Source organism: Schistocerca cancellata, chromosome 5, assembly GCF_023864275.1.
Source record: "Schistocerca cancellata isolate TAMUIC-IGC-003103 chromosome 5, iqSchCanc2.1, whole genome shotgun sequence".
In the NCBI taxonomy this organism is placed as follows: domain Eukaryota; kingdom Metazoa; phylum Arthropoda; class Insecta; order Orthoptera; family Acrididae; genus Schistocerca; species Schistocerca cancellata.
This window is the reverse complement of record NC_064630.1, coordinates 114,598,379-114,619,783: the sequence shown is the minus strand read 5'-3', so window position 1 is coordinate 114,619,783 and position 21,405 is coordinate 114,598,379. Positions and strand designations below refer to the sequence as shown.

Genomic DNA, 21,405 nt, shown 5'->3' with positions numbered 1-21,405 from the left:
GAGGAGGTGCAGAGGACAAAAACTCTAGAGAAAGACAGAGATTGGAATACATCGAGCTAATAATTGAGGACGCAGCTTGCAAACGCCAATGAAGTGATTGGCACAGGAGAGGAATTCATGGCGGGCAGCGTCAAACCACTCATAAGACTGATGACAAAAAAAAAAAAGAAGCGTACAGAATCCTATTGTGCATTTTCAGTAACAACTCTATATAAAGTAGTATTCGTGACACGGCCATCTGAAAATCTTCTTTGAACATCACTAGCGTCAATAACTACACGGACCGCTAGCGGTGAAACAGTGCACCTGTGACACTATTGTCACAGAACAAAGTGTTTATATCTCATCTAAATACACAAAAGTTTCATATACGTTCCCCTTTACATCATGTGTTTCATGTTGCCTTCATGAACTTGAAAACCTTACAATTTTTGCACTGACTCCCCATCTCCTGACCTATAGGCGTTCGACAAAATTTTCCGAAGCTAAAGAAAGAATTAAGAGTGATTACTTATTTTTGTAAGCTCTAGATCTGAAGCTATTCGATGCCCTCAAGAATAGAGCTGTATCCTGTGAAGCTACCGCTCCAAAGAAATTCCTGTCCATATTTCACATTCCGTAACAACGCACAGGGCAGTGGTGGTACTCGCGAGTTTGAGCTGTGGAGAGGCTGAGCGCCGAGTTGGCGACCCTGCCCGAAGCGCTGTGAATACTGTACGAGCCGACAGTATGCAGGGCTGTGCTGAAAATTTGCGACCACCGCCGGTGTATCCAGTAACAAGCAGCGAGTGCCAAATCTTGCACGCCTACCGTCACGGGTACTTGCAGCCACTTGCCAAGCGCACAGAGGCAGGATCTTGAGACAACACATATGTATAAATACTCATCAAGTACGTTGGAAATCCAAGACGGCGATTTAAATTCTCTCCAGTTCCAGTCGCGAAGGTTCTCAGGAAGAAAACACTGTTGGTAAGCCGTCATGTTAGCTCGCATCGCTCTAATGTTATTTTCATGGTCTTTTCTCGAGATGTACGTACGAAGAACGTCCGTACTCGAAAACTTACAAAGAGCATTTGTGTAGATAGGTTTGGTGTTGTCTATACAACTATACGCTATAGGTTCGCTACTTTCAACTAAGCAGACTGCCAAAAGAACATTGGTACAAACTCTGAAACGCCCTTTTACATGACAGAAAAAAGTTCTCCCATATAATAATCTGGCGTGTAATCTGTTAAAAAATCGCTGTCAGCAGGTTTCGAACTCTGAACTTTTAATTCAACGATTGGAAGCTCTACCAACTTACCTATCAGAGACCTTCAGACTTAGAACTTACAGACACGGTTTGCCTATACTCTGTAGTTCTGCTGATATGTTTAATTACCATTCACGCATCTTCTAATGGACAACAGCACACAGCAGTTACTAAATCAGAGTTTAGTTTGATACTCTATCGACATACGACTTTGGTACCGATCCTCAAATCTGACATCTGGAGGTTTGGGTGTGAGCATCTCTGTTATACATTCGCGCTCGCTAAATGAAGCTGTAAGTAAACGCGCTGCTCTTCTTAGGATCTTCCGTTATTTCCTTTGTAAACACTACCTGGTATGGGTTCCACACTGACGAGGCAAATGGTCGAAACGGGATTTTGTAAGCTGTCTCCTTTGCGGGTGGCCTTCACTTCGACTTACAGTGAAACCCAGTCTGGAACTGCCTTACCTGACATTAGTTTTAGAAGGTCGTTTGTGTTTATTATTACCGCCTTGACGAACAAAACGACGGTAATACTAACGTTGAACACGTTGTAAGTAGGCTGTTTAGGTTTTTATGTTGGTAACGCCACGTAGTGCTCTGTATGAAAATCGCTCACTGCGCTGTGTGCAGTCTGTGACTGGCTGGGCTCATTGTTGGAACATTCGCTACTGTAGTGTTGGGCAGTTGGATGTGAACAGCGCGTAGCGTTGCGTATTTGGAGGTGAGCCGCCAGCAGTGGTGGATGTGGGGAGAGAGATGGCAGAGCTTTGAGCGGACGATCTGGACGTGTGTCCGTCAGAAAAAGGAAATTTGTTTAGTTGGATATCACAAAATTATATATATATATATACACTCCTGGAAATTGAAATAAGAACACCGTGAATTCATTGTCCCAGGAAGGGGAAACTTTATTGACACATTCCTGGGGTCAGATACATCACATGATCACACTGACAGAACCACAGGCACATAGACACAGGCAACAGAGCATGCACAATGTCGGCACTAGTACAGTGTATATCCACCTTTCGCAGCAATGCAGGCTGCTATTCTCCCATGGAGACGATCGTAGAGATGCTGGATCTAGTCCTGTGGAACGGCTTGCCATGCCATTTCCACCTGGCGCCTCAGTTGGACCAGCGTTCGTGCTGGACGTGCAGACCGCGTGAGACGACGCTTCATCCAGTCCCAAACATGCTCAATGGGGGACAGATCCGGAGATCTTGCTGGCCAGGGTAGTTGACTTACACCTTCTAGAGCACGTTGGGTGGCACGGGATACATGCGGACGTGCATTGTCCTGTTGGAACAGCAAGTTCCCTTGCCGGTCTAGGAATGGTAGAACGATGGGTTCGATGACGGTTTGGATGTACCGTGCACTATTCAGTGTCCCCTCGACGATCACCAGTGGTGTACGGCCAGTGTAGGAGATCGCTCCCCACACCATGATGCCGGGTGTTGGCCCTGTGTGCCTCGGTCGTATGCAGTCCTGGTTGTGGCGCTCACCTGCACGGCGCCAAACACGCATACGACCATCATTGGCACCAAGGCAGAAGCGACTCTCATCGCTGAAGACGACACGTCTCCATTCGTCCCTCCATTCACGCCTGTCGCGACACCACTGGAGGCGGGCTGCACGATGTTGGGGCGTGAGCGGAAGACGGCCTAACGGTGTGCGGGACCGTAGCGCAGCTTCATGGAGACGGTTGCGAATGGTCCTCGCCGATACCCCAGGAGCAACAGTGTCCCTAATTTGCTGGGAAGTGGCGGTGCGGTCCCCTACGGCACTGCGTAGGATCCTACGGTCTTGGCGTGCATCCGTGCGTCGCTGCGGTCCGGTCCCAGGTCGACGGGCACGTGCACCTTCCGCCGACCACTGGCGACAACATCGATGTACTGTGGAGACCTCACGCCCCACGTGTTGAGCAATTCGGCGGTACGTCCACCCGGCCTCCCGCAAGCCCACTATACGCCCTCGCTCAAAGTCCGTCAACTGCACATACGGTTCACGTCCACGCTGTCGCGGCATGCTACCAGTGTTAAAGACTGCGATGGAGCTCCGTATGCCACGGCAAACTGGCTGACACTGACGGCGGCGGTGCACAAATGCTGCGCAGCTAGCGCCATTCGACGGCCAACACCGCGGTTCCTGGTGTGTCCGCTGTGCCGTGCGTGTGATCATTGCTTGTACAGCCCTCTCGCAGTGTCCGGAGCAAGTATGGTGGGTCTGACACACCGGTGTCAATGTGTTCTTTTTTCCATTTCCAGGAGTGTATATATATATATATAAACTTTTGAACGCTGTTAAGGTAAATACATTGTTTGTTCCTTATCAAAATCTTTCATTTGCAAACTATGCCTACCAGTAGTTAGTGCCTGCAGTAGTTAGAATCTTTCATTTAGCTGGCAGTATTGGCGCTCGCTGTATTGCAGTAGTTCGAGTAACGAAGGTAAGTGATTAATGAAAGGTATAGGTTATTGTTAGACAGGGTCGTTCTCTTGTAGGAATTATTGAAAGTCAGATTGCGTTGCTAAAAAATATTGCGTGTGAGTTTAGTGATGATGAGAATAAGTAAAGAGAGAAATGTTGGAGTACGTTCAGTTTTGCTGAGCTGTTTGTAAATCAAATAACGTAGAAGTTTTCCAGCACAGTCACTCTTAATTTTCAAGGGGGACGTTTAAAGGTTTCTCCCATTAACGATGTTGTAGGAATCCAGGTAACCTGTGAGCTATGGGAGCGTAGACACTCTAGCATATGGACGTTTTGATCGGTCCTGGAAACGTGCACAGAGAAGTGAGGTTGTTAAGCAGAACGCTCAAAATAAGCGCCAAATCCCGGTTAGAGTCCCCGTCTGGTGGACGTTTTCACGTGCACCAGTAGGTATAATTTTCATTTCTAATAAATCAGATATCAAAAATATCAGCATTGTGACAAAATTTCGTAACGTTCCTATTTATGTTGCTCCATACACATACTTGTAGATATATTATTGTTGTGACCGCTTCCACAGATTGTTCCGAAATTGTGTGATCATGCAATAATCGATAGTTCTGCCTAAGTATGTGCATTACTCTGCTCTTATTTGTTTAAAGTTAAGATCGACTGCCAATCCCAGCAACTCTACCTCCATTTCGCCATAATTTTCTGTGTCACGGCTTCTCTGAGTACAGCAGCACCATCCGCAAAGAGCGTCACGGAATTTCCGATGTCATCCGCTAGGTCATTTACAAATTATATATTGTCAACAGCAGTGGTCCTGTAACACTTCCTGGTGTACGCCCCAGTTTTCCTTGATGTCTGAAGATTTCTCTTCTTTGAGAGTCAAATGCTAAGTTTCGATGTACTAGAAACCCTTGAATCCAGTCAAAAGTGGTCTTCTATTTCGTACACTCGTATTTTCCTCATTATGCTGCAGAGTGGAACCGAATCGAACGTTTCAGGAATTTAAGGAACAGGGCGTCAAATTGGGCATCGTTATGTACGGTGATCTAGGCCTCGTGGACGAACGGAGCTGTCTGGGTTTCACACGATCGCTATTTTGCGAGGCCATATTGATTCTTTCAGAGGAGATTTTCAGTCTTGGCAAAGAGCCTTTTTCGTATAGCCTCAACGAAGCCTCTCCATTGCCATTACAAGGTCCTAATAAAAATCTGCTTGAATGAAACTACATCTGTGCAAATTTTTCCAAGCTTATAGGTGGGTGATACGCTTTAGTTCATTTCTGTAATCTTATTTCTTACGTTTCACTCTCAACAGACTGAAATTTGTAACAATCTAAGTTCTAGACCGTTCATTTTTAATAGGTAACTTAAGTCTTTGCAGGAATTAAGCATTTTATTTATAATTTTTCGTTCTCTGATGGCTGTTTTGCATGTGAACCTTACTGTAGTTAAGCTGCATCCTAGATGAGCTAGGGTAAGCAGAGAGCCCCATGGCAGTGACTCGGTGTCCGGTCGAGGACCCCCCCCCCCCCCCCTCTCCCGCCACAATTCCATTATCCCCCTTTTCGAGAGGAATGCGAGGGGCACGAAGCGAAGTGTGCGCTTGTGGCATGTAAAAATCTACAGCCAAAACATCCCTGGGCGTCCGGGAGTCGCATTCCAGCAATTTTTCGTGTATTGCTTACAACACAGTGCGGGGTTCTGGCGTCCACTCGAAGATGTTATGTAACGTGCAATGACGAGTATCTGCCCTTGTGCAGAAGCTTGGCTTTCACAAGTTTTGTCATCTGGTCAAAAGAACTCCGGTTCTCGGAAACGTGTGGCTTTCCTGGAATGCGGCTCTGGTCAGGTGAGGGGGGGGGGGGGGGGGGGACGAGTTCCTGTTCCGTGAGAAGCGACATAGCTTAATTATTTTCAGGGAATTATTCTGTTTTCCTAAGCGATGGGCCGACTTCCTGGCACCGCGTTAAGCCAGATGAACGCGATGTTGTCGAAGAAGTTGAAAGAGGGCTCAGTATTGGTTAACCCTGAAAAATAGCAAAGAAATTCATATGTGGGGGCTATCGCGACTTAACTAGACACTAAGAGTGTAACACGTAACTGTTTGAGAACTGAGCTCATGGGGGATAGGCGATTGGTGAACGCTGTAAATCTTTTGGTAGCTGTAGAAATAGTGCCTTTATCTACAACAGTATCGTTGGCTACCACTTTGCAGAGCGTTTTTCATTGGTGCATGACAACTGAGTGGACTAGCAGAGAAGAGGGACAGGTCTTTGGTAGTTAATACTTGGTGTGGGTGTCATGAAGACAGTACTTTCGTTGGGGATAGTCAAGAAAAGTTCTTGAGGAACGCCTTAGCCTGTAAATATCGATAAATTATGTTCTCGCAATCGCAAGTTGATGTGTTGTAGAACGCAGAAGTACATGGCACTCACAGCATTCCACAGTGCTGAATGTACAGGATGGTGAGAAAGTGCAGCTTGGGCGATCATGGTATTAGATATTAGATTACACATGCGTTAGTACAAGTATTGTCCGCCCCATGTAGCTGAGTGGTCAGCGCGACGGAATGTCATACCTACCGGCCAGAGTTCGATTCCCGGCTGGGTCAGAGATTTTCTCCGCTCAGGAACTGGGTGTTGTGTTGTACTTCTCATCATCATTTCATAAGCGTCGACAGTCAAGTCGCCGAAGTGGCGTCAACTCGAAAGACTAGCACCAGGCGTACGGTCTACCCCACAGCACTGACATTCTTAGTACTACTGTTGTTGGGGTCTAGTAGGTTACGGGAATCTTATATTTCTTTCGAGTGAATAATGGCTCATTTATGACTCGACAAGCGATGTTGTTTGCATGTTATAGTTTCTTGTTCTTCTGGCGCAATAGGGTATTAACTTTGTGTCCACTGCAGATTTGTCTTCACATGCCTCATTTGTAAGATTTCTGTTCTGTTCCATTCTCCTAATCTGTCTGGTCTTTTCCAGGTCATTTCTGTATTGGATGATAGCTATTCCATGTTAACAATGGTTTGTTTTCGTGTTCTCTGCTTTTTCAAGATTGAATAAATCCTATGATTATTTCTTGTTCATTTTTTTGTTGGTAGGGGTTTCAAAAAATGGTTCAAATGGCTCTGAGCACTATGGGACTTAACATCGGAGGTCATCAGTCCCCTAGAACTTAGAACTACTTAAACCTAACTAATCTAAGGACATCACACACATCCATGCCCGAGGCAGGATTCGAACTTGCGACCGTAGCGGTCACGCGGTTCCCGACTGAAGCGCTTAGAACCGCACGGCCACACCGGGTAGGGGTTTGTAATAAACGACGGCTTATTGAGACGAGTGTTTCATTTAATACATAGCCGATTCTTCTGTTTATTACATTTTGTGAGCTGCAACATCAGTGTCACATGTTTGCTATGGTCATCCTTATCCTGTTACTTGACCACTTGCACTACAGTTCAGCCGCGCGGTGTAGCCGAGCGGTCTTGGGCGCCTTGTCACCGTCCGCACGGCTCACCCCGTCGGAGGCTCGAGTCCTCCCTCGGGCATGGGTGTGTGTGTTGTCCTCAGCGTAAGTTAGTTTAAGTTGATTAAGTACTGTGTAAGCTTAGGGACCGATGACCTCAACAGTTTGGTCCCATAAAACCTTACCACAAATTTCCAATTACTACAGTTCATTAACGCATATCAACCCACGGAGACCTATCTGGCTGTTGGCCTGTCCAACTCATGTGGATCATTCTGGCATCCACAGGGTAGGTGAAAACCTCAGCTGACCTCTCACCCCAAACATGATGGGATTTAAGTCGGGAAAAGGGTAGGCCAATCCATTCACTGGACGTCCTCTCGTTCTAACAGTTCCTTCACCTTCAGTCCCGCGTTGCCATACACAAAAAAGGAATCAGGGCCAAGTGCATCGCTGAAGAAATGCGCTTGGGAAAGGAGTACTGTGTCACAAAAACATGTACCTGTCAGTGAACTGCAGTCAGAAATTGGGTATAACTATGACTTCGTATCATTCTATTTCCCCACAACACAGCATCTGGATGGTCAAAGCGGTAAAGTTCGACGATTGGCGTACCTTTTATGGTGAGAGATGGGAAAACGCAATAGACCGAGCAAAAACTGTCGAAATAGATCATTTTGTTGATCTAGGTGGTAAGGTGTGGGGAGCATAACACAGCATGGGCATACTGATCTCCAGATCCCTGAACACAGTACAGAAGCTGTTCAACGTTATTGTGATATTGTGGCACCGTACGCCGTCCCTATATGCGTCATAGCTTCATTTTTGTGGATGACAATGTTCGCTCGTATTGATCAGCATTGGTGGAGGATCACTTTGGATGAAATTACATTCGGAGAAACCACAGGTCTGCCGTCCCCTCGGCGTAAATCGTATTGAATAAGTTCCATGATGCTACTCCAGGCGGGTGTAAAACGAATGTGCGCAACGGAGAATTATAAACGCTAAAATGAAGATTTGGCCCTGCCTGACAACCCGTGAAACAGATCTTAAGATCTCTTAATTCTATAAATTACAATCTAAACACAAATGAATGATGAAGACAACTAATCCTACTAAATGATAAAGGTGTTCCTGCTTATATATTTTATTGTAGATAAAAAAAACTTACATTTCAAAGTTTACATTTCCGAAGTCAAATTACTAATCAATTGCCCAAATCTGCCCCTTATTATGATTGGGCGATCTAATATCAATAACTTTAAATGACTGACATCGTCTATGTACCAAACACTAGAAGACACTACTTTCAAAGATGATGTACGGTTGTGGGGAACCTCAGTGGAAATAAACTAACGTGATTACAGCTGTTTAGCTTTATAACCCTAATAAGCCGAAGAGGGCAAAAACTGTAGAGGAAGACAGAGATTGGAATACGTCAAGCAAATAATTCAGGACGTAGGTTGCAAGTGCTACTCTGAGATGAAGAGGTTACCACAGGAAAGGAATTCGTGGCGGGCCGCATCAAACCAGTCAGTAGACTGATGACCAAAAAAAGAAAGAAAAAAGGAAGAAATTTGCGATATCACCGCATGTACTGCGTCTCGAGCGTCGGCGTGCTGGTTCTCGTACTCGTCTGCATCGATTGAAGAACTCCAGCCACAAAAATAAAAAATCTTTCAAACACTAGTACGGCAGAAAGCGGTCCTCTGACTAATATACTCTAATTCTGTCTTCTCCTCTCTGTTTTCTACAGACGAGAAACGCGAATTCTCAGCCACAAGGACGGAGTTCAAAAAATGTTCAAATGTGTGTGAAATCTTATGGGACTTAACTGCTAAGGTCATCACTCCCTAAGCTTACACACTACTTAACAGAAATTATCCTAAGGACGAACACACACACCCATGCCCGAGGGAGGACTCGAACCCGCACCGAGACCAGCCGGGACGGAGTTCAGATAACGTCTCAACGTAAGTATAAGCAGTGGAAGTGCTCTCAATTACTGAACGCTGCGTACTCAACGACGACTTCCAACCCGGAAGTGAAGTCCAGAATCGTATAGGTTCGCCACAGCACAGTGCCTGACTGTTCTAACTATAAACTCTCCTGAGAGCAAAGACAACAAGTTCGTCGTCTGTACCAGCAAAAGCTGAAATCGAGCGACCGTCACACACGGGCGCTCACAACTGAAGACATCGTCTCGCCAGCGCTGGCTTCCCAGCAAGGCTCAGCTGCCCACCATCGTAATTCCGAAAACGAATCATATTCCCGAATCCACGGTTATTCTCCCACTCTACAGATTCTTCCGAATGCCGACCAACTATATTTTAGTCTTTTGTGGTCCAGCACGGAAACTTTGCGCGGAAGAAACCTACACTCGTACAATGGTGTGCTTCTGAGTAAAAATCCTTGGAAATAACCCAGCCTGCGTGGTTTCCGAGGAGCTGCTTCTTCGTTCGTCTCACCTGCGTCCAAGATTTTCAGCGTTCGTCAGTATTATTCGGTTATCCTTCCGGCCCCTACTACAGTAGCGGCCAGCCGTCACCCTATTGTGCATCAGAGCTCCGTCAAGCTACTTCCTGTGTCTAAGCAGGACAAGCACCTGTGCAGGCCTTCCACCCAGAGATTGAGTTCATCTCCACTGGCGCTCCAATCTGTACTAGTATAGGCAATCATTCACTACGCCGTTTTTATAATAAAGACACTCCGTCACCTTTCATGAAATAAGCGTTAACAATTATTTACATGACGTGCGTGACAATGTCAGTCTCTTTATATGTTCATATATACGATGTACAGCCTATCAGATGATACCTGATTGTGTTTGTAGATCATGGCAAATTATGTGGATGAGTTCTTCTAAGGTGCGAAATTATAGCCACCTTACTATCGGACGCCTTGGGGAGACTTACTTCAGCACGTCCATGGACCGTTGCCATCCATCGGCTGTCAACCGCCCTGTTGGAGGAAAAGAACGTCCTACCTCACTAACTCCTTTCCAGTGTTGTGGCCAGCATGGCAGCATATAGCAGAGTATACCTGCCATTCTTGGTGATCACACACCGAATTACGAATCCCGTCCCACCTTTTCTAATATCTAGGTGACCATCATAAATCGCAATGAGTTCTGTCTACTTATGGACTTTGAGTGGAAGTGATAACATCTTCTAGGGTTGACAGCCGAGTCAATGTGTTGTTTTCCAGCAACGTTTCAGCAGTTTCTTACTTGCCATCTTCAGGCTTCACCTGCAATACACACAATTAGGTATCATCTGATAGGTTGTACATCGTATATACAAATATATAAAAAAAATGGCTCTGAGCAGTATGGGACTCAACATCTTAGGTCATAAGTCCCCTAGAACTCAGAACTACTTAAACCTAACTAACCTAAGGACATCACACACACCCATGCCTGAGGCAGGATTCGAACCTGCGACCGCAGCAGTCCCGCGGATCCGGACTGCAGCGCCAGAACCTACAAATATATAAAGGGACTGACATTGTCACGTATGTCGCCTGAAGACGGCAAGAAAGAAACTTGCTGAAATGTTGCTGGAAAGCAACACATTGACTGGGCTGTCAACCCGAGAAGATTTTGTCATCGAGATTCGCCGAGAAAGCCTGCATTCTCACATTTGAGTGGAAGTGTCATTTATGTATGTCATTGCGTGTTTCTTTCAGTTATTTTTTACAGTGTACTGTACTCTAGAAGCTGTTTTTATGTATGGACTTTCGAGCTATGTTACTTGGCTGTGGCACATCAAGTGAAAGATACTTTCATCCTTCAGTTTCGCAAATTATTGTAGTTTAAAAGTTTTAGTTGTACTTTGAGCTTAACTTTCCCTGACTACGGTAGACTGTGACCCTCACGTAGCAACTAGATGTGAAGAAGAAGAAGCATGTAGTGACAGAGCGCCCAGGGCGTGGGCTTACCGTGGTGGCCGGCCTTGAGCTGGCGCTCGAGCGCCGCCATGGTGGTGACGGCGAGGAAGACGGGCTCGCTGCGGCCCTTGGAGTTGTACGCGAAGACGGCCAGGTGGTGCAGCTCTCCGGCGCGCAGCTGCTGCACGTGGAAGGTGGGGGTGACCGCACTGAGGTTGGCGCGCAGTTCGCCGGAGTCGTCCTCGCGGACCTCCAGCAGGAAGGATTGCGGCAGGCCGCCGCTGAAGCCCTCTGCGCACCGGAGCGACAGCGCATGCGCCGTCACGTTCCCCACCGTGCAGTTCTGCACCTTGTCCGGACGACCTGCCGGCGGCAGGGCAAAGAGGTCAGCTCATGCAGGTGGCAGTCGTTACAGCATGCTGGTGAGGCGATTTTGGTGTCAGTTTGAAACACGGTTGACAGCCTCTCGGGTACTTTAGCAGCTTAATTCTAATTAGACCTATGTTACATTACTCATCAATTATTCCAGCAGTATACCTGCAATGGTTTCCACCAAGAGAAAGAACCAGTCAAAACTCACACCTGTGACGTAATGTCGAACAACCTATCTTGAATGGTAAGCTGTGATCCACCAGGGCTGTGTGACTTACAACGGAAATTCCCCATCGCACACCCAACAGATTTCGTGTTGAAATACCTCTGTGGATAGTCCGTGAAAACAGAACGCAGATCAGTCATGAAAACGAGAAGAAAGTGTATTGAAGTGTGCAAAAGGTGTTGGACTACAAAGCGGGAGATCCGTGGTAAAATCCCCCTCGAGTACCTTTTTTTCACAAAAATATGGACTTCCTCCGATGACTGATGCCTATGTTCTCCTTATGTAGTCTTGGCAATTATTATACGATACATTGGTTATACACTCATGCTCAAAAATTAAGTAAAATTTCAGGATGTGGGGCCACACAACCTGGCACTGCACAAAACTGGCGCTCGTAGCATAGGCATATAGGGAACACACACGACACAGATTTGACAGTCTACGGTATTTGTGATAAGTTGAGAAAACCGTCCCGAAACACATTGCTACAAAACACCACTGTTTCCTGCGCAAATACCCCGACATCGGTATCGGACATGATCACCATGCACACGTACACAGGCCGGACAACGATTTGGCATACTCTGGAACAGGTGGTCGACCAGCTGCTGGGGTATAACCTCCCATTCTTGCACCTGTCGGAGCTCCTGAAGTGTCCTAGGGGTTTGAAGACGTGCAGCGATACGTCGACCTAGAGCATCCCAGACGTGCTAGATGGGGTTTAGGTCTGGAGAACAGGCAGGCCGCTCCATTCGCCTGACATCTTCTGTTTCAAGGTACTCCTCCACGATGGCAGCTCGGTGGTCCGTCCGTTATCATCCATCCGGAGGAAGGTGGGACCCACTGCACCCCTGAAAAGTTCCTCTATCAAAGACATGCAGGGATGTACGTGCACCAATCATAATCCCACCCCACACCGTGAAACCACGACCTCCATACAGGTCCCTTCCAAGGACATTAAGGGGTTGGTATCTGGTTCCTGGTTCACACCAGATGAAAAGGCGAGAATCACTGTTAAGACTATACCTGGACTCGTCCGTGAACATAAACTGGGACCACTGTTCCAATGATAATGTACTGTGTTCTTGAAACCAGGCTTTACGGGCTTTCCTGTGACAAGGGGTCAGTGAAATGCACCTTGCAGGTATCCAGGCGAATAAACCATGTCTGTTCAGTCGTCTATAGACAGTGTGTCAGGAGACAACTGTTCCAGTGGCTGTGGTAAAGTCCAAAGCAAGGCTACCTGCAGTACTCCGTGGCCGTCTACAGGCACTGATGGTAAGGTATCGGTATTCTTGTGGAGTTGTATACTGTGGAAGACCCGTACTGTAGTGCCTGGACACGTTTCCTGTCTGCTGGAATCGCTGCCATTATCTTGAGATCACACTTTGTGGCACACCGAGGGCCTGTGCTACGACCTGCTGTGTTTGACCAGCCTAAAATCGCCCTAGTATTCTACCCCTTATAACGTCATCAATATGTGTTCTTTTAGCCATTTTCAACACACAGTCACCATTAGCACGTCTAAAAACGTCTGCAGACTTACTCGCTGCACCGTACTCCGACATACACCAACACACCTCTGCGTATGTGCCACCGTGCGACGACTTCAGGTCAAATGCACTCCAAGGTCATACCCCAAGGTGATATAAACCCGCAAACCGCCCACCAGAGCATTGTTTCACCATGTATCAGCATTATCCTTAATTTATGAGCATGAGTGTAGAATATGAGTCGTGTGGTAAGAATATATTACCGTCGCAGGTAAATGTGATGAATAGTGAGAGTAGGAGAGATGCTGCATAGAACTCCCACTGAAAAGAAAACAACGAATAAAGAGGTGTCAACTGTGTTACAACAAGGGAATTCAAGAGTCAAAGTTTCCAAAACGGAACGCAAGAGTCATAGTATGTGATACTTGTATATATATATATATATATATAAGGAGTCAGTAAGTCTGGAGGTCCCTCCCTCACATTTTACTGTTGCAAACTGAAGTTACACCACGTTACAGACACAAATTTTAATACAGGGAACAGACACACACAAATGTATACGGTGCATGATAGAGATTCGAACACAGATCTTCCCCATCGAAGTCTAAAACCCTGACCACATAACCGAAACACCGTGGCTTTTAAAATTCGCTCTATGTTGCTCATATTCAGCTTCAACTGTTCACTGTTTCTTATTTTGCTTCTTTCTTGACAGTTCAGTAAACTTTCTTCGTCTTTTCATGCTTGATCTGTATCTAGTTTTTGACGGGTTACCCAGTGGGCCATCTTACCACTAAAGTTGACGGGTTGCGATGGGGAATTTCCCTTGTTAGTTACAACACAGATCCACCTACTTCAAGTCCAACCGGACATCCTCGACCTCTTAAACCTACTTACCCTTACGTGTGGTGCGGTTGTTCTTATCCTCGCTCCCATATGTCCACCTATTTGAACCTTGCGTGAATACACCAGCATGCTGTAACTGGTAGTTACACCACTCAAGAAAGCGCATACTAATCTGGTGAAATCAAATGTATTCGTGAGACCCGCAGTTCTCCATTTAAATTTGTGTACATATGTTATTATGTGTACATTCGTTATATGTTATTATATGTATATATATTTATGGAGAAGGTACAATAGCGTTCATCGCAATTCAGGGACCTTATGAGGCGGAACCTAATTCCAATTGAAAAGACACTTCCGCCCAATCGAATTAGTTAATCGCACATAAATCTTCTGCCACAGGGGACTTAGAAACGAATCGCCAGGGTAGTTCTGGATTCTGACTACAACAAAAATCACGATTTCTTCAAGAAACAACACACGCTAATCCCACAGTTGCGAACAGACTACCGTCAGTGGCAGTACATAGCAATAATGAGTCAGTACATAAGCAGACGATTAGCAAGATTTGTCAATTACCTTATCTCCGTCTAAGTCAGGTGATACTGACACCACAAAAATGTACTTCGAAACGCCAATTAAAAGCACTGTTTACCCGACTGTGTGTATTCAGACATAAGTTACACCAAATGTATACAAAGCTTATCATCTACCTAAGGTAAGCTGCCATCTGACAAAAATGCAATCTCAGTCAAGCACTGACGTGTTCTCCCCTACACAATAGTCTACAACTCCTCCCTATAAATTTCTTGACTTCTATGACGACAAACAAGCCACAATGCCAATTATTTCTCTAGCCAAACTGTAGTGTCTTACGGCGGTTCCTACAGTGGAAAGTCTTCCGAAACATTCTCTGAAATAATTCTCCCTTCACTGATACTCTTATAAAATGTGTTTTTTATTTCCTTTATTACAATCGTATTGACCAACTAGGATCATGTTGACAACTTCAGTTTCTGCTCTTCCTTTGTTGTTCTTTCCTATTTTTCTAGTATTCCCTCATTTTCTCCCCATGAAGTCTCTTCCTTTCTTCTGTTCATGTTGTTCCCGATTTTTTTTATTTCTTCTGCTTTGAAAGCGTTCCAAATTTAGTATTTTATTTTTAAATCGGTTTCTTTCTGCTATTTCTAATTCTTTGATGTTGTTTCATTCTAGATCTTTCCTTACTTCTGTAATTCATGCTATTGTCGATTTCTTCTTCCATAAATATAGAAGTATTTGTTTTGTTAGTTTATTTCGATCCATTCGGTAGAGATGTCCGAGAAAGGTTAATCTTCGTTTGGCCATTTCAGACACTTTTTCTATATTTTTGTAGATCTCCTCATTACTTCATATTTTCCAATCACCTGCAGTTTTTATTGCGCCCATTCTTTTTCTAATGATCCTTCTTTCCAGCACCTCTAGTTTGTCCATCTTATAGTTCATCGTTAGGCATTCAGATCCATATAAACATTCTGGTCGTACCACTGTGGTGTAGTGTTTTAGTTTTGTTTCTCTACATATACGTTTCTTGTTGTAAATATTTTTGGTCGGACCATATGCTCTTTCTATTTTGTTAATTCTTACATCTATTGCACATTTTTCTAATCCAATCTGTTGTATAGTTTCTCCAAGATATTTAAATTTATTTACTCGCTCTATGTGTTTTATTGATGGAATATTTTTCTTTCTCCGCATGTTGCGACAGAATGTCTGCCTTCGGAAATTTCGTCGTGCTTTCAGTTTGTACCTTGCTTAGTCTTGCGTCAGCTTTCCAAGAACCGTCTGTCGACCCACTCTGAGGCCCACCATGATTTCGCGGTGTCTTTTGGCGATCGGTCATCGCACGAACACAATGGTCGCGTCCTGTCTTCGTGCACCAGCAAGAACTCTGGTTCCAATGCTTAAGTTCTGACATATCTACGATCGCCAAACATATTTAAACACTCGTACACTTTCTGTCCCGACCTCTTTCTCTTGTTACTCGATTCTTATGCTTGCAGCAACAAGGACATCAGTAATGACTGAGATCACTATTTGTACATATAAACTACGCTGCCATTCTAGGCAAGGTCCCAGAGGAGGTAGTTTGCCACTGCCTTCCTCTGACACCATATGAAGTCTCAAGTGTGTAGGTGTGTGATGTGGATTACCGTGACGAGTGCTTGTACAACGTTGTGTTGGATTTCAGTTGTTACTAAGAAAGGAAAGGGAGAGGGTGAAGCTGAGTGTCACCATTCCTCTCGAATAATACTAAGGAGGCCGTCGGGCCTAACGTCCTCATCTCTGGGAAGAATCACCACCAACATGCCCTCACTTCATGTGACATTGTGGAGACGATTGTAATTTAGTCGAGGACACTGGACCAATGATTTGTGATCAGGAACTTTATTTCTACTCTCTCGTCCCTTTGCCGGCCAAGTCCTGACAGTGAAAATCAAGCACTGCCACACAGGCGATAATTAGCTACTGCGACTATAGAGGCAGGTTATCAGTGTGCAGGGACAAAACGGTAAGAAACAGGTGACCTAGCAATGCTGTCAGAGTAGGACATAGAATTGAATGATCCGAGTAAATATCACTCGTTTGGAGTTGATGATAAGCCTTCACAGTTTCTGAAATCTGCCAGTGGCAACTTAAAGGTTTGGTGTCAAAAATATATGAAAAGCTGTGCATCGCAATATACATATTTTTTTGTTGGCCAATAGTCTACAGATTGTTTTGATGCAGCCGGCCATGACTTCCACTCCCGTACCAACCTCTTCATCTCAGAGTAGTACTTGCACAAAAAGTTCTCAGTTATTAGTTGTATATATTCTAATCAATGTCTTCCCCTTAGAGTTTCAACCCTCTATAGCCCTCTCTGGTTCCGTATGAGTTATTCCCAGATGTTTTAACGCATGTCCTGCCCTTCTGTTCCTTTTTCTTGTCAGTTTTTTTCCACATATCGCTTTACTCTCCCATTCTGTGGAGAACCTTTTAATTCCTAGTTTTAAACGTCCTTCTATAGTACCGTATCTCAAATACTACTTTAACTCTTCTGTTTCGGTGTTCCCACAGCCCATGATTCAATACCATACACTGCCGCGCTACAACCTCAGAAATGTCTTCCTTAACACCGATGTTTGATGCTAGTACATTACTTTTGGCCTTGAATGTCCGTTTTTCAGTGTTAACCTGCTTCTTATGTCGTCCCGGCTGATGGTATTTTTCTTCCAAGACAGTACAGTTCCTTGACTTCGTCTATTTCGTGATCACCAATTTGGATGTTAGGTTTATCACTGATCTCACTTTGGCTGCTGCTCATTAAATTCGTCTTTCTTGGGTTTGCCTTCAATCCTTATTCTGTACTCATCAAACTATTTCTTCCAGTCAACAGATCCTGTGAATGTCGTTCGCAATCACTGGGGACAAGAATGTCATCAGCGAATCTTGTCAGTTGTATCCTTTTACTCCTAGTTTCATTGCCGTACCAGGAACGTTCTTTCTCTTCAGTCGTTGCTCTCGTGATTGATTAAATACGAGTATTTTATGTTCGGTCTTCCGTCCTCATATATCCGTCTTTGTTTTAGTACATATTTCACGTAACCAGTTTTTCCCTATAGCCTACGCCTTATTTTTCTGAGAACGAATATGTAGCATCATTTTACATTTTTATGGATCGAAAAATCCTATGAATGTGTCTTCATCTTGCATGCTTTATCAAGCGCAACACAGAACTGCCTCTCTGGTGCTTTGCCCATCGCAAAGCAAAAATGATCTTCATCCTCTAGTTCCCTAATTCCTATCCCATTCGTCTGTACACCATACTTGTCCTCAACTCTAATGCCTGAGCTATTCATCACTTGAAGGATAGTGACCGTAGAACTCTGCCCTTGCTATCTTTGGAAATGTGTTGATTATTTTTTCCCGAATGTATGATGGTATGTCATCAGTCCCATACATTCAACAAACTAACCTGAATAATCATTTGCCTGTCGCTTTCCTTAATCATTTTAAAAATTCCCATGAAACGTTATCTATGACTTCTGCTTTATTTGGTGTCAGGACTACCACAGCGCTGCCAAATTATAACTCTAATACTGGATCAACTAGCCTTTCTTAGCAACAATTATATCACCTGTCATATCATACGGCTGTTCTTCCATTTCGTAGGACCCTTCGATGTACTCTTTCATGTATCTGCTCTTTTGTCTGCTTTCAGCAGTGGAATTCGTCTTTCAGTCTTTATGTTCTGGCCTTTGCTTTTAATACCACTGAATGCGGAACTGAGTTTTCTGTGTGGTGAATGTGACCTTGTGACATCCAACGTACTTCTGTCGAAGAAAATCGGAGGCGCTACAGATAATACACACTTCCAGCCTACTCTCCAATGAGCTCTTGCTTGACGCCACTGAATTCATTACTTGCGGGGGTTTAGGGTCAGTGGAATGCACGATACAGAGCGTCTGGCTCGAAACTGTCCGTGAGGTGACCAATATCTGGTGGTAACTGGCCACCCTGTCGTCACAAGTAAGTTACAATTTATTGTGCAAGTAGACTCGAAACTCAAAGAATTAACCCAAGAGAGGAGCATATTTAATTGAACAACACGCTATCTGACATTGCTATGTTCATCCTGGTCGGCAGCTAGCTTGAGTGTGATCGGTTTCCTCAAGTAAGATAATGTATATCCTTATCATTTTCTGTAACCCTCCATAGTTAATGACTGGTGCGAACCAAGGAAAGGATATTCCGAACAAGTAGGTGTTGTGAGTACCAGGACAATTATTGAATTTATTTAGTGCAACAGAGACATAATTAGATATTTATTAAAAGTTTTGCCTAAGTGATAAGAAGATAACCGTTAAAATCTACACAGTAAACTTTGAAATAGCTACAGGGACGGCTGGCATTCTCCCTATCCAGATGTACTGGACAAGATTTTATGTGCATCCTGTCACAATTCTGTCAAAAAAATAAAAAAAAGAATGACGTTAAGTGAAGATCACGACTGGTACGAACTGGTAACAAAATGTCACGTGTTCTACCGTTCTAGCAATATGGAACAAGGCTGATCAAAGTACGCCGGTACTTACTTACCAGTAATAACTGCAGATGTACCCGGTGCTGCCGTCGACTGCCTGCATACTCAATGGCTACCTATGTAGATGACCGACGGACTCGCAACTACGACGATGTCCGATCACGATAAACAACGTGCTCCTAGGTAAAACTACTACCTCCGTACTCCGTAGCAGACAGTAAAAGGTACGACTGCTCGCTAAAGCAGTCAGAACACGAATCCCCTTTTATTAGGTCGAGCACAGCCTCAGTGTCTCCTACTCTGCACCAGCGGCTGCCAAATCATCATCTTGCGACAAAATTTCCGCCAATCCCCTGTCTTATCTCCAGAGATTGTGTGCGCAGGAGTCACTGCCGCACGTCACACAATTTCAGCCAATGAGTGGCTTCTGCGAAGCGTTTCCAATTGAAACGTTCTGAAGGCTTGTGCGTCGCTAACGGAACGTTTCTGCAGAGCCCCACAGGAAGAGCAGGGGTGTGAGGGGCTTACAAGGAGTGCACCTCACCAACATGGCCCGTAGCGGCGCCAGACCTCTGTTGTGTTAATCGGCGGCTTGGCCGCAAAAGACCGAGTCCGGGCCAGCTTTACACGTAGTCGAGAAATCGCAGCTTTGAGTTTTACGGTGCAGGACGAGGGCGCTACCCCACCCCTGTTCTGTGCAAAGGCTGTGCCCGCCGAGGGCAGTGTGTCTGCCGGCGTTCTCTCGGACCGCCCGTGGAGGCCGCTGTAAACCACCCCTACTCGGCCGTTGCCCGGTTCCATGGCGCAGGGCGCGTTGCGGCTCGCTCACAGAAACCGAAGCTAACTGCGTTATTTTCATCTGCTACAGAATTTGCTATTCGCCTGAAATGCGACATTTAGTCACCACTTGCCCGGCTTAGCTACTCCAGTGTGAAGCTAATTAGAAATATTCAGAATTATTACGCACAACCATATGCAAACTTCATCGTTGTGGTTCAAATGGCTCTGAGCACTATAGGACTTAACATCTATGGTCATCAGTCCCCTAGAACTTAGAAATACTTAAACCTAACTAACCTAAGGACATCACACAACACCCAGTCATCACGAGGCAGAGAAAATCACTGACCCTCATCGTTGTGTTTCAAAAATGTAAAGTGGGCTAGTTTGTTAGTTAGTTACGTGTTCCATTGATCAATAGCACGGAAAACCGTTATGATGTGGAACGTGTCAAATGCAAAAGAAATGCGCGGAGGAAACAGGTGTTTTTTTTTTTACATTATAGTGTTATACCTAAATATTTCTGTTATCCATCCCATTCCCTTAAATGGCACAAAATGCATATATTATATCTCCGGATTTATTTACTTATATTCAAGAATTCATCTATGGTATAGAAGGAGTTGTCAAAGAGGTATGATTTCAATTGTTTTTGAAACTATTATTGCTGTCTGTCATACGTTTTATTTCATCTGGTAATTTATCAAAAAGTTTTATAGCAACGTATTTTACCCATTTCTATGCCAAAGATAGGTTAAGTAAAGGGTAGTGTAGGTCTTTCTTTTTTCTGATATTGTAATCATGAACGTCGCTGTTGATTTTAAACTGCTGTTGCTGAAAAAAAATTTCATTACTGAGTAAATGCACTGTGAAGCAGTTGTAAGAATTCCTAACCTTTTAAACAGATTCCTACAAGATGAGCGACTATGAACCCCACACATTATTCTAACTACTTTCTTTTGAGCAGTGAATACATTTGCCTAAGTGTTGAGTTGCCCCAGAATATTATCAGAGAGTGGAAGTGTGCAAAGTATGTTAGCTTACTAATTTCTACATCCTCGAAACTGGCAGTTATTCTGATTGCAAAAATTGCTGAATCTAGTAGCTTTAGGAGATCCAAAATATGACTTTCCAATTAAGATTCTCATCTGGGTCTTGCTCTCATTTTAGAGGTGCCACATCCGTTGCCACCTTGCAGTATCAGTTCGTTGTGTCACTGTGGTACGAACCGCTGCTCAAACTGCTACTGGAGATGCAATAGTGATGCCACGTTTCTGTGTAGAGCCGGTCTTCCCACACTCACACATACTAGTGACCACCGCTGCCAGCAATCATGGACAGTGGCTACATTTCTGCCAAGTGTTTCCGCAGTATCGCAAAAGGAACATTCATCTTCTCGTAGCCCTATTACACGGCCTCGACGAAGGATAGTGAGGTGTTGATAATGGCGTCTTTGTTGCCTTCAAGGCATTCTTGACTAAACTCAACACACCACGTGCAGTCTCAGTGGTATGTGACGCTTCGACCATCACAGTATGTATTTAAACCTTACCTGATTTGGCTCCT

The 21,405-nt window shown here is 44.7% G+C and overlaps 1 protein-coding gene across 1 annotated transcript in view; it reads right to left on the bottom strand.

Moving 5' to 3' along the window:
* Nucleotides 1-11,049: 11,049 nt before the first annotated feature.
* Nucleotides 11,050-21,405, bottom strand: part of LOC126188387 (hemicentin-2-like) — a 724,732-nt gene continuing 714,376 nt past the window's right edge. Inside the window, exon 11 of the mRNA XM_049929987.1 lies at nucleotides 11,050-11,417. Within this exon, the coding sequence (XP_049785944.1) occupies nucleotides 11,050-11,417 (368 nt within the window). The remainder of the gene's footprint in view (nucleotides 11,418-21,405) is intronic.